This window comes from Phyllobates terribilis, unplaced genomic scaffold (assembly GCF_046119375.1).
Source record: "Phyllobates terribilis strain yellow unplaced genomic scaffold, ASM4611937v1 Scaffold_12__6_contigs__length_324123572, whole genome shotgun sequence".
NCBI classification, from domain to species: Eukaryota; Metazoa; Chordata; class Amphibia; order Anura; family Dendrobatidae; genus Phyllobates; species Phyllobates terribilis.
In genome coordinates, this window is record NW_027362772.1 from 31,878,570 (window position 1) to 31,891,699 (window position 13,130).

At 43.2% G+C, this 13,130-nt stretch overlaps 1 protein-coding gene across 1 annotated transcript in view; it reads right to left on the reverse strand.

Moving 5' to 3' along the window:
- The window catches only part of LOC141172985 (B-cell receptor CD22-like), a 92,542-nt gene that overhangs the window by 11,516 nt on the left and 67,896 nt on the right, over nt 1-13,130 (reverse strand). The window contains exon 7 of the mRNA XM_073657595.1: nt 5,960-6,004. Within this exon, the coding sequence (XP_073513696.1) occupies nt 5,960-6,004 (45 nt within the window). The remainder of the gene's footprint in view (nt 1-5,959; nt 6,005-13,130) is intronic.

The window sequence follows — 13,130 nt, forward strand, 5'->3', positions numbered from 1 at the left end:
GTAGCACACTGAGCTTCCCACTGCAACTTATGCTTCATGTCCATGTGCCGGTTCATGCATGAAGTACTCAAACTATGTATTTTTTGGCCTCTACTTAGCTTTTGCTGACAAATGTTACAGATAACACGAGTTGGGTCATCTTTATCGATCTGAAAAAATGCCCAGGCTATGCAAGGCTTAGCACCCATGCGACCTGAAGAGCCACCACGACTTGTGGTGAGAGGCAGAGTTGTGTTTGAGGATGCAGTTGTTGACGTGCTTCCAGTACTACGTCTCTGTCCAGGAAGGCGCAACCTGACCTCGTCGTCACTAGCATCTTCCTCCACCTCCTCTGCTGACCTCATCTCTTGGCTGACTGTGGGTTGACAGTAAGTGGGATCTCCAACCTCATCATCATCACCCTGTGTGTTATCACACCCGTCGTCCTCAGAGCCAACCTGTTCCTGCCCTGACAAAAAACTAAAGTTGTCGCTCCAATCAGGTATTTGAGTCTTATCATCGTCTTCCTCATTGTCTCCACCAACAGGAGTTACAGTTTGGGAATGAGGGTCTACATTATGGTCAGAACCTTCTGCGTCTGGTCCTGGATCCGACTCATAAAGATTCTGGGCATCAGTGCAGATCATTTCCTCGTCTGGATTCACAGAAGCGCTGGAGTCGACCTCTGATTCCCAGGCTATAGTATGAGTAAACAGCTCTGCAGACTCAACCATCTGTTCTACCTCATACTCAGACGGGCAGCTGGAGTTTTGGGAGCTGTGAGGAAGCAAGTGCGATTTGGGTGACACCTTTGAGGACTGGAGTATTTGTGATGTTGAAGTTGATGTGGAGGAGAGCCCACTTAAAGGAGCACTTGATATCCGTTGAAGCACCTGCTGTTTTTGTGCCTCATCTGGAATTTGTAGCGATTGGCGTGGCCGTAAGAAAGGGATCTTATCACATTGTCCGCTAAAAGAAGTAGACATTTTAGTTTGGCTGGAAGATGGTCTTTCTTCTGCAGATGTTACTGTTTCTTTAACACCTACCCCACGGACACAACCTTTTTTCCCCTTCCCAACACGCTTATTCCCCTTTCCACCAGCAGCAGGCCTTTTTCCACTCATTTTGGTGGTTAACTAATTCACAACTCTGGAGTTGTTTGCACAAAAAAACAATGGATGGTAACCGAGCAGAGCTGAGTGGCCAAACTGTGGTATTAGGCCAAAACTATTGGCTGGATTAGATGCAGAAAAAAATATATTCAGTTTGCAACCTGATGGAGGTCAGTATAGATGGACTAATACAACAAGTCCCACACACAGCTCGAAGCCCAAATATTTTTTCAGAGGTACTGTAGATGCAGATACAAATTATTTTTAATTTGCAACCTGATGGAGGTCAGTATAGATGGACTAATACAACAAGTCCCACACACAGCTAGAAGCCCAAATATTTTTTCAGAGGTACTGTAGATGCAGATAAAAATTATTTTTAATTTGCAACCTGATGGAGGTCAGTATAGATGGACTAATAGAGAAAGTCCGACACACTGCTAGAAGGCCAAATATTTTTTCAGAGCTAGATGCAGAAAAAAATTATATTCAGTTTGCAACCTGATGGAGGTCAGTATAGATGGATTAATAGAACAAGACCCACACACAGCTAGAAGCCCAATATTTTTTCAGAGGTAGATGCAGAAAAAAATATATTCAGTTTGCAACCTGATGGAGGTCAGTATAGATGGACTAATACAACAAGTCTCACACACAGCTAGAAGCCCAAATATTTTTTCAGAGGTACTGTAGATGCAGATAAAAATTATTTTTAATTTGCAACCTGATGGAGGTCAGTATAGATGGACTAATACAACAAGTCCCACACACAGCTAGAAGTCCAAATATTTTTTCAGAGGTACTGTAGATGCAGATACAAATTATTTTTAATTTGCAACCTGATGGAGGTCAGTATAGATGGACTAATACAACAAGTCCCACACACAGCTAGAAGCCCAAATATTTTTTCAGAGGTAGATGCAGAAAAAAATATATTCAGTTTGCAACCTGATGGAGGTCAGTATAGATGGACAAATACAACAAGTCCCACACACAGCTAGAAGCCCAAATATTTTTTCAGAGGTACTGTAGATGCAGATACAAATTATTTTTAATTTGCAACCTGATGGAGGTCAGTATAGATGGACTAATACAACAAGTCCCACACACTGCTAGAAGGCCAAATATTTTTTCAGAGCTAGATGCAGATAAAAATTATTTTTAATTTGCAACCTGATGGAGGTCAGCATAGATGGACTAATACAACAAGTCCCACATACAGCTAGAAGCCCAAATATTTTTTCAGAGGTACTGTAGATGCAGATAAAAATTATTTTTAATTTGCAACCTGATGGAGGTCAGTATAGATGGACTAATACAACAAGTCCCACACACAGCTAGAAGCCCAAATATTTTTTCAGAGGTACTGTAGATGCAGATACAAATTATTTTTAATTTGCAACCTGATGGAGGTCAGTATAGATGGACTAATACAACAAGTCCCACATACAGCTAGAAGCCCAAATATTTTTTCAGAGGTAGATGCAGAAAAAAATATATTCAGTTTGCAACCTGATGGAGGTCAGTATAGATGGACTAATACAACAAGTCCCACACACAGCTAGAAGCCCAAATATTTTTTCAGAGGTACTGTAGATGCAGATACAAATTATTTTTAATTTGCAACCTGATGGAGGTCAGTATAGATGGACTAATACAACAAGTCCCACACACAGCTAGAAGCCCAAATATTTTTTCAGAGGTACTGTAGATGCAGATAAAAATTATTTTTAATTTGCAACCTGATGGAGGTCAGTATAGATGGACTAATAGAGAAAGTCCTACACACTGCTAGAAGGCCAAATATTTTTTCAGAGCTAGATGCAGAAAAAAATTATATTCAGTTTGCAACCTGATGGAGGTCAGTATAGATGGATTAATAGAACAAGACCTACACACAGCTAGAAGCCCAAATATTTTTTCAGAGGTAGATGCAGAAAAAAATATATTCAGTTTGCAACCTGATGGAGGTCAGTATAGATGGACTAATACAACAAGTCCCACACACAGCTAGAAGCCCAAATATTTTTTCAGAGGTACTGTAGATGCAGATAAAAATTAGTTTTAATTTGCAACCTGATGGAGGTCAGTATAGATGGACTAATAGAATGATGCTATGCCCAAAAGATTTTACTTCACTAGGTGCAGTAAAAAAATTGGTATTCTATACACAGGTGGTATATCTTGCAACACAGATAGGCTACTCCACTGACTAACACACTCTGCAATAGGCCAAAAAGGATTAGCTTTGCTAGATTCAGCCAAATGCTGTGAAAAAAACTTGCACAGCACTGGCACAGACCTGCCTGGCAAAAACTGATAGGAACTGATGTAACCTAGTCCTGAAAAGGACTCCAATTACAATTAGTCTTTACTCCCACAACCTATCTATTTAAGAGCACAGACCTCCCTGATAAAAGTCGTAGGAAATGCTGTAACCTAGTCCTTAAAAGGACTGCAATCACAACTATTCCCTACTCCCAAGCTATCTGTATATTTGTGCGAAAATTGGCTTGAAATTAACAAGGTATAGCGCACACAGCAACAGCGGTGCCGTCTAACACGCAGCTGCAGCAGTGAGAAAATGGTGGCGACGGGGAAAATGGCTTGGTCTTATAGGGCAAGGACATGTGACATACACTGCCAATGACACATGCCCTTGCTTGTGTGAAAAAAAGCACTTCGCTCCGTGTGTGCGTTGCTGATAGGCTGACAGATTGCACCTCCCCACTGCAAATGCGGGAAAGAGAAAAAAAAATGGAGATCTTCATTGTTCCTGCAGAGATCCATCCCCTGCCCCTCCCCCCACCCCACTGTACACTCAAACTGCGTATTAACATTAATTTTCATCATTACTGAGAAAAAATCCAGTTATGATTTTGGTGCACGAACAGTTATCGAACATAACCTCGAACAGCCGAATTTTTATCAAATTGTTCGTGTTCGCCGAACGGCTCGAACACCGCCCAAAACAGCTCGAATTTGAGATTGGCGAACAGTTCGAGTAGAACAACGCTCATCTCTACTTGGTGGGCCATGCATACCAGGATCGGGATGAGGGGTACCATGTATACCAGGATAGGGATGAGGGGTACCATACATACCAGGATGAGGGATGGGTTGCCATGCATACCGGGATAGAGATGAGGGGTACAATGCATACTAGGATGATGGGTACCATACATACCAGGATGAGGGATGAGGGATGCCATGCATACCAGGATTGGGGATGAGGGGTGCCATGCATACCAGGATAGGGATGAGGGGTACCATGCATACCAAGATGAGGGATGGGGTGCTATGCATACCAGGATAGGGATGAAGGGCACCATGCATGCCAGGATTGGGATGAAGGGTGCCATGCATGCCAATATTTGGATGAGGGATGCATGCATGCCAGGATTGGGGGTGAGGGGTGCCATGCATACCAGGATAAGGATGAGGCGTGCCATGCATATCAGGATAGGTATGAGGGGTTCCATGCATACCAGGATTAGTGATGACAGGTGCCATGCATACCAGGTTTGGGGGTGAGGGGTGCCATGCATATCAGGATAAGGATGAGGCGTGCCATGTATATCAGGATAGGGATGAGGGTGCCATGCATACCAGGATTAGAGGTACCATACATACCAGGATGAGGGGTGCCATGCATACCAGGATTGGGGATGAGGGGTGCCATGCATACCAGGATAGGGATGAGGGGTACCATGCATACCAGGATGAGGTATGGGGTGCCATGCATACCAGAATAGGGATGAGGGGCGCCATTCATGCCAGGATTGGGATGAGGAGTGCCATGCATGCCAGGATTGGGGGCGAGGGGTGCTATGCATGCCTGGATTGGGGGTGAAGGGTGCCATGCATACCAGGATAAGGATGAGTCATGCCATGCATATCAGGATAGGGATGAGAGGTTCCATGCATACCAGGATTAGTGGTGAGAGGTGCCATGCATACCAAGATTGGGGGTGAGGGTGCCATGCATACCAGGATAAGAATGAGGCGTGCTATGCATATCAGAATAGGGATGAGGGGTGGCATGCATACCAGCATTAGTGGTGAGAGGTGCCATGCATACCAGGATTGGGGGTGAGGGGTGCCATGCATACCAGGATAAGGATGAGGCGTGCCATGCATATCAGGATAGGGATGAGGGGTGCCATGCATACCAGGATTAGTGGTGAGAGGTGCCATGCATACCAGTAATGGGGGTGAGGGTGCCATGCATACCAGGATTGGGGTTGAGGGGTGCCATGCATACCAGGATAAGGATGAGGAGTGCCATGCATATCAGGATAGGGATGAGGGGTGCCATGCATACCAGGATTAGTGGTCAGAGGTGCAATGCATACCAGGATTGGGGGTAAGAGTGCCATGCATACCAGGATTGGGGGTGAGGTGTGCCATGCATACCAGGATAGGGATGAGGGCAGCACATAACAGAATGGGGGAATAGGATGGGGCCAGCACAAATACCAGGATGGGGACAGCACAAATACTAGCATGGGAGACCATATACCAATAAAAATGCTCGCCACCTGGGCATAGAACGGGCTCAATAGCTAGTTAACATATATTTCTAAAGGAAGCAAAAATCTGTTATCTTATCATGTTGTCATGATCATTAATCTAAGGATTGTAAAACGTACTTTAGGTTTGCAGCATTCACTGGATGTAATATTGTTCCAATATTTTTAACTTTTTACATTTTAATTTTAGCCTGTCTGTGCAAAAGGGTATATAAATAATTAGAGGTCAAAATAATAATAAGATTATTGATAATTATTGCCTTGATAAAAAAAAAAGCACATGAAGCGGAAATATTACTTTTAATTAAAACCCTCAATTGTAAAAAGGCAACTTACATTTTTAGATAAGGTACTTTGCATTGGGTCTAACTTTCTGTTGCTCTGCAAAAAAGAAATGACAGAAACTGAAGTATACCAAAACTTTAGGAAAACAACAATGTTACATCTACAATAATGCCAACGCTCAGAAATCTAGTTTTCCAAATGGTTGTGTTTACTTTTGTTAGAACTGTTTCACTTTATTATTCATCTTTTAATCTAATTTATAGTAACTAGTAACATCTATTTCCACTGCAAAAATTTTCTCTCACCAACCTAATGAAACCTTTTCTATTTTTCCGGTTTTCTACATTCTATCTTTTCATTTCTCACTCAACCACAACCCACCCAGACTAAGGACCACTTTCCATATTCGTAAAGCAGTCTTACTGCTCTGTTACGTCCCAGTTTTTTAACTTCTCCATTTCTCCCTGTGACCAACAATTAGTAACTGTTACGTGTTTGAACCTCATTGTCATTTAAAAAAGGAAGTTATGTAATTTAATTGACATAAGCAAGAAGATAACACTAGAAAGTCATAGCAAACACATTACATGGTGTGTTGTAACTGTTTAATAATAAATTTTGTCTTTGAAAATTGGTAATACTAAGTCTTGGAGAAGTTTTGACCATGTGATACTCTTGACAGTGCTAAAGGTGTAAATGATACACAACAGTGTCAACCCATACTATCCGTCGGCGTCTGAATGAAAAGGGACTGTATGGTAGGATACCCAGGAAGACCCCACTTCTTACCCCGAGACAAAAAAAAGCCAGGCTGGAGTTTGCCAAAACTTACCTGAGAAAGCCTAAAACGTTTTGGAAGAATGTTCTCTGGTCAGATGAGACAAAAGTAGAGCTTTTTGGGAAAAAGCATCAACATAGAGTGTACAGGAAAAAAAAAGCGGCATTCAAAGAAAAGAACACGGTCCCTACAGTCAAACATGGCGGAGGTTCCCTGATGTTTTGGGGTTGCTTTGCTGCCTCTGGCATTGGACTGCTTGACCGTGTTGATGGCATTATGAAGTCTGAAGACTGCCAACAAATTTTGCAGCATAATGTAGGGCCCAGTGTGAGAAAGCAGGGTCTCCCTCAGAGGTCATGGGTCTTCCAGCAGGACAATGACCCAAAACACACTTCCAAAAGCACTATAAAATGGTTTGAGAGAAAGCACTGGAGACTTCTAAGGTGGCCAGCAATGAGTCCAGACCTGAATCCCATAGAACCCCTGTGGAGAGATCTCAAAATGGTAGTTTGGAGAAGGCACCCTTCAACTATCAGGGACCTGGAGCAGTTTGCCAAAGAAGAATGGTCTACAATTCCAGCAGAGCATTGTAAGAAACTCATTGATGGTTACCTGAAGCGGTTGTTCGCAGTTATTTTGGCTAAAGGTTGTGCAACCAAGTATTAGGCTGAGGGTGCCAATACTCAATGGGTCAATACTGGGGGTGGAGCATAGAGGGGAAGTGCAGGCTGAACAGGCAGGGAGCTGGATAACAGTTAGGAGGGATAGAGCGAAGAAGTATAGGAAGGCTGGTTCAGAACCGGCATTATTGGAGCACGACAGATCCTCTGACCGCCGGGGCAGTGTATGCTCCAGTAATGAGGGGGAGGGGGTAAGTGTAGGGCAGGCAATACAGGTTCTGGTAGTGGATGACTCTATTATTAGGGGGACAGACAGGGCAATCTGTCACAAAGACCGGGATCGCCGAACGGTGTGCTGCCTCCCTGGCGCTCGAGTCCGGCACATCGCGGATCGGGTTGACAGGTTACTGGGTGGGGCTGGCGAAGACCCAGCGGTCATGGTCCACATCGGCACCAATGACAAAGTGAGTGGTAGATGGAGGGTCCTTAAAAATGATTTCAGGGACCTAGGTAGGAAGCTTAGGGCAAGACCTCCAAGGTAGTTTTCTCATAAATACTACCAATCCCGCGAGCCACACAGGAGCGCCAACGGGAAGTTACGGAGGTGAATAAGTGGCTAAAGAGTTGGTGCAAGGCAGAAGGGTTTGGGTTCATGGAGAACTGGGCCGACTTCGCGGTCGGCTACAGGCTCTACCGTAGGGACGGGCTGCACCTCAATGGGGAGGGTGCAGCGGTGATGGGGAAGAAGATGGCTAATAGGTTGGAGGAGTTTTTAAACTAGAGACGGGGGGGAACCAAGGAAATAGGTGGGATGTGAGGCAAGCAAGGGGGAAGGGGAGAAGTGAATATAATGAGAGTGGAGAGGGGGGTGGGGATAGTACAGTTAGATCGTTAGAGAAGAATAGGATGCTAAATAACCCCAAAGTTTTATCTTGCATGCTGACCAACGCAAGAAGCCTGACCAATAAGGCGGATGAGCTGCGGGGGCTTATATCGGAGGAGAGGCATGACATCGTAGGTATAACAGAGACTTGGCTAGACAATAGCTACGACTGGGCGGTAAATTTATTAAATTATAGTTTATTTAGAAGGGACCGGAAACAGGGGAAAGGCGGAGGAGTCTGCTTATATGTAAAGTCATGTCTAAAACCCAGACTAAGGGAAGATATAGGAGAGGGAGAAGAGGGGGTCGAGTCCATGTGGGTAGAGATAGAGGGAACTAAAAATAATAATAAAATATTACTGGAGGTCTGCTATAAGCCACCAAATATAACAGAGGAGAATGAGAATCTGCTATTAGGACAAATAGACAAAGTAGCAAAACATAATGAAGTGATTGTAATGGGGGATTTCAACTACCCGGATATTGACTGGGAAACAGAAACCTGTAGATCTCAGAAAGGAAAAAGGTTCTTGACAAATATTAAGGATAATTATCTCTCCCAACTAGTGCAGGAACCAACGAGAGGGAAGGCCGTGTTGGACTTAATATTGACTAATAGGCCTGATAGAATAACTGAGGTACAGATAGGGGGGCACCTAGGTAATAGCGACCATAATATTATCGACTTCAAAATGCCCTTCAGTAGGGTTATCAATAAGGGAGCAACAAAAACATTAAACTTTAGGAGGGCGAAGTTTGATCAGCTGAAAGAAAGCCTTCAACTTATTGACTGGGACAAAGTTCTTAATCAAAGGAATGCGAATAGTAAATGGGAAACCTTCAAAAGAATTCTGAATACTCAGTGCGAGAGGTATATACCGTATGGGAATAAAAGGGCCAGAAATAAGAGGAAACCAATATGGTTGAACAAGAACGTAAAAGGGGCGTTAAATAGCAAAAAAGAGGCATTCAAGAGATTAAAACAGGAAAACAGTAAGGAGGCACTAATGTGTTACAAGGAAAAAACGAGAACCTGTAAAAAACAAATAAAAATAGCGAAGGAGGAAACAGAGAGACGTATTGCTAGGGAAAGTAGATCAAATCCCAAACTGTTCTTTACGTATATAAATAGTAAAAGGATTAAATCGGATAATATTGGACCAATAAAAAGTGAGAAAGGCAAAATCATAGAGAAAGATGAGGATAAAGCTAATCTATTAAATAATTTTTTTTCGACAACTTTCACAAAGGAAATCAAACTAACAGGAGAAATGAGAAGTGACAAGCTTAACACTAGAACTACTGATGGAGTCATTTTGACTCCTTTCGTTTTTTATTTCTCTTCTGTGACTACATTTTTCAGAATTCCGGCTTGACACTCGGTGACTTTTCCTCAAATATGATGTGAAAAAAGATTTTGTGAGAATAAATAATTTTGGTGAAAAATTTGCGCGTTTTTTTCAAAATTTACCAAGAACTACTGAAGGGAGTCATTTTGACTCCCTACTATATTTTGAGATCCTTTTGTCACTAAATGTTGCTATAAAGTTTTGTGCATAATTTTTTCACTCTGTCTTATTTACCCTGATGTTCATATAGATGTAGTTCAATTTACATGTCAACTTTTCACATTTTCCTTGTGTTTTACCTGCTTGTATTACTGTGTAATGCTGAACAAAATAGCTTGTTTACTCTAGGCTCTTATCTTATGCTAATGAAGGGTGGTGTTTTTCTAAGGTCCTAGCAGGAGACAGTATTCTGGATAGTAACTTTACTTTCAGTTCAGCTGAAGAGACAAAGAGAACAGACACAGACATACGAGCTCTGAAGACTCATACAGGTATGAATTGTTATGAAATAGTTTAGCTGTCTGTCAACTGATTCAGCCCACCTACTTTTGAAGGTGGCAGAACAGTTATTATTTCTTTTAGTTTTCATTTCATTTCTATTTTTCAGCAGGGAACTATATGGAATTATGGAATTTGTGAGGAATATGGAGAGAAGACGTTTGATAAAGCCTCAGGATATTCTGGCTACTTTGCAATCCATACCGGAGGATGAATCGGAATCTGAATTGCAGGAACATGTATTTGATTCTGACAGTGATGAAGATTTCATTCCTCAGAACATATCAAGTGAATCTGAAGACTCAGAAGGAACAAATCCAGAAGGTAAGTAGTTATGTGTATTTATTTGTTCTTCCACACACTGAGTTAGGGCCTGTGCACACTAGCAGAATTCTGGCTGAATAGCCATCTGGATATTCTTGCCGCAATACAGGCCGTACCTGCCCGCTCATGCCTGAAGCTCCGCTCCGAACCCCGGGCTGGAGCCGCTGTCAGGGACAGAGCAGCCCTTGCTTACCCGCGAGCACGGCTCCGTCCCAGACAGCGGCTCCAGCCCGGGGTTCGGAGCGGAGCTTCAGGTATGAAACTCCGCTCTGTACCTGAGCGGGCAGGTACGGGCCGGATTGTGGTGAGAATATCAGGTCGGATATTCCGCCGCTAATCCAGCCAGTGTGCACGGACCCTTACAAAACAAAAATTCTAAATATTCATCAACTTTTTTACAGATATTCCAAGCACATCAACTGGGGATCGGGCTCATGCTGTTATGTTGCCTCGTGACCATCCTCCTGGTCGTGGACAGAAAAAATCAGCAAAACATCCCAGAAATGAAAGAACAACAGATAACGATGGCGGCGAAGGTAATGCAACAACAAACACCAGAGAAGGCGAATCTGAAGGAATACTAATTTCAGCGGATGGTATTCAATGGAAACCTGTTGAAATTGGAGAACACTTGCCTGGTAGGCGTGACAGCCAAAATATTCTTCGAGAAGCACCTGGCCCTACAGGATACGCCAGAAGAAATATCATTATCGATAGTCCTTTGAGCGCATGGCGTTTATTTTTTGATTCATATATATTGACACATATAAAGAACTGTACGCTTGCAGAAGCATGCAGGAACAATAATTTACAGTTTACTCTATCTGATGAGGAGCTAGATGCATTCATTGCGATATTCTATGCTCGTGGAATATCTGGCACGAACCGTCACTCGATTAGCAGTATTTGGTGTAATGACTGGGGAATACCGTTTTGCAAAGCGACAATGTCTAGGGACCGCTTTGTTGAAATTATGAGGTTTCTCAGATTTGATGAGAAATCTACTCGATCGGAGAGACTGCAAACGGACAAGTTTGCTCTATTTTCTACTGTGTGGGACAGGTTTATTGAAAATTGTATTGCGTGTTACAAACCTGGCCCATACATAACGGTGGATGAGCAACTTTTCCCAAGCAAAACTAGGTGTCCATTCACGCAGTACATGCCTTCCAAACCAGATAAATATGGCCACAAATATTGGCTAGCTGTTGATAAGAGGAGCAAATATCTGGCAAATGGCTTCCCTTATCTAGGCAAAGATGACACACGCCGTGCTGAGGACCGTTTAGCTGACCATGTGGTAATGAAGTTATTGGACCCGTTTTTGAAAAAAGGTCGCAATGTTACAACCGATAATTATTTTACTTCAGTAAAATTAGCTAAACAGCTAAAAAGCAAAGGAACAACCATCGTGGGAACACTGAACAAGATAAGGCGAGAAGTGCCTAAAGAAATAAAATCCATGAAAGAGGAATTGTACAACACTAAAGTGTTTAGAAATGAAGACAATTTTACACTTACAGTATATCAAGGAAAGCCCAACAAAAATGTTGTCATTTTGAGTTCCGTCCATCCAGATGTTGTTGTTGCGTCTGATTCCGCTAAAAAAACTCCAGAAACGGTAAAGTTTTACAATGAAACAAAATATGGAGTAGATGTAGTGGATCAGATGGCACGAAAATATACCACACGAACATGCACAAGGAGATGGCCTGTTCATGCATTTGAAAATGCCTTAGGGTATGTGCACACGATGCAGAAATGAAGCAGAAAATTTCTGCATCATTTCTGCATCTCCCTGGCAGAAAAAACGCATGCAGATTGTGCATGCGTTTTTCCTGCAGAATACATGCGGATCCACATGCAGATTCACATGCGTTTCCGCATGCAGATTGACAAGCGCTTTCCAGGCAATGTTAGCATCACCTGGAAAGTGCTTGATAACTAGGTCACACTGTATAAATCCATGCAAACAGCATGGATTTATACAGTGTGAACCGAGAGAGTGTATATACTTACCTCCGATGGCCCGCGCTGTCCTGCTCACTCCGTTCTCCCGGCTGCCGGCAACTTTGAATTGAAAGACCTGCCGACGTCAGCGTCACGTGACCCGTCACATGACTCTGACGTCACCGCAGGTCCTACAACTCACTGCAAGTGCCGGGAACCAAGCAGGAGCGCTGCGCGGGCCGACAGAAGGTAAGAATACATTTATTTTTTATTTTATTCTTCTTTTTACAGCTTTTTCAATGGTACCTGGGTGTGGATGAGACTCTCCTCTCCTCCACACCCGGGTACCATCCGCACATTAGAACGCACCAATTACGCAAGTACAAATGCTGTCTTGCGGAATTGGCGCGTTCTAATGCAAGTCAAAGGCGGCGAAATCGCCGCGTTTCCGCAAAATTAATTGACATGCTGCGGATTTTTGACCGCAGCGTTAACGCTGCGGAAAAATCCGCATCATGGGCACAACACATGCGGATTTCCATTGGGGAACATTGCTGCCCTTCTACCATGCGTTTTTCATGCGTTTCCGCGGCGTTTACGCAACTGCAAAAACGCCGCGGAAACGCATGAAATACGCATCGTGTGAACACAGCCTTAGACTTTGCGGGTATAAATGCATGGATAATATTCAAGGAGATTACCCACCAAAAAATGTCACGCAAGGCATTTTTGCAAACGCTTGTGAGAGAGTTGAGTGGTCCTTATGTCACAGATAGGGAAAAGGGTTCCACGTCCCAAGTTTCTACATGCTCAGAAGTGA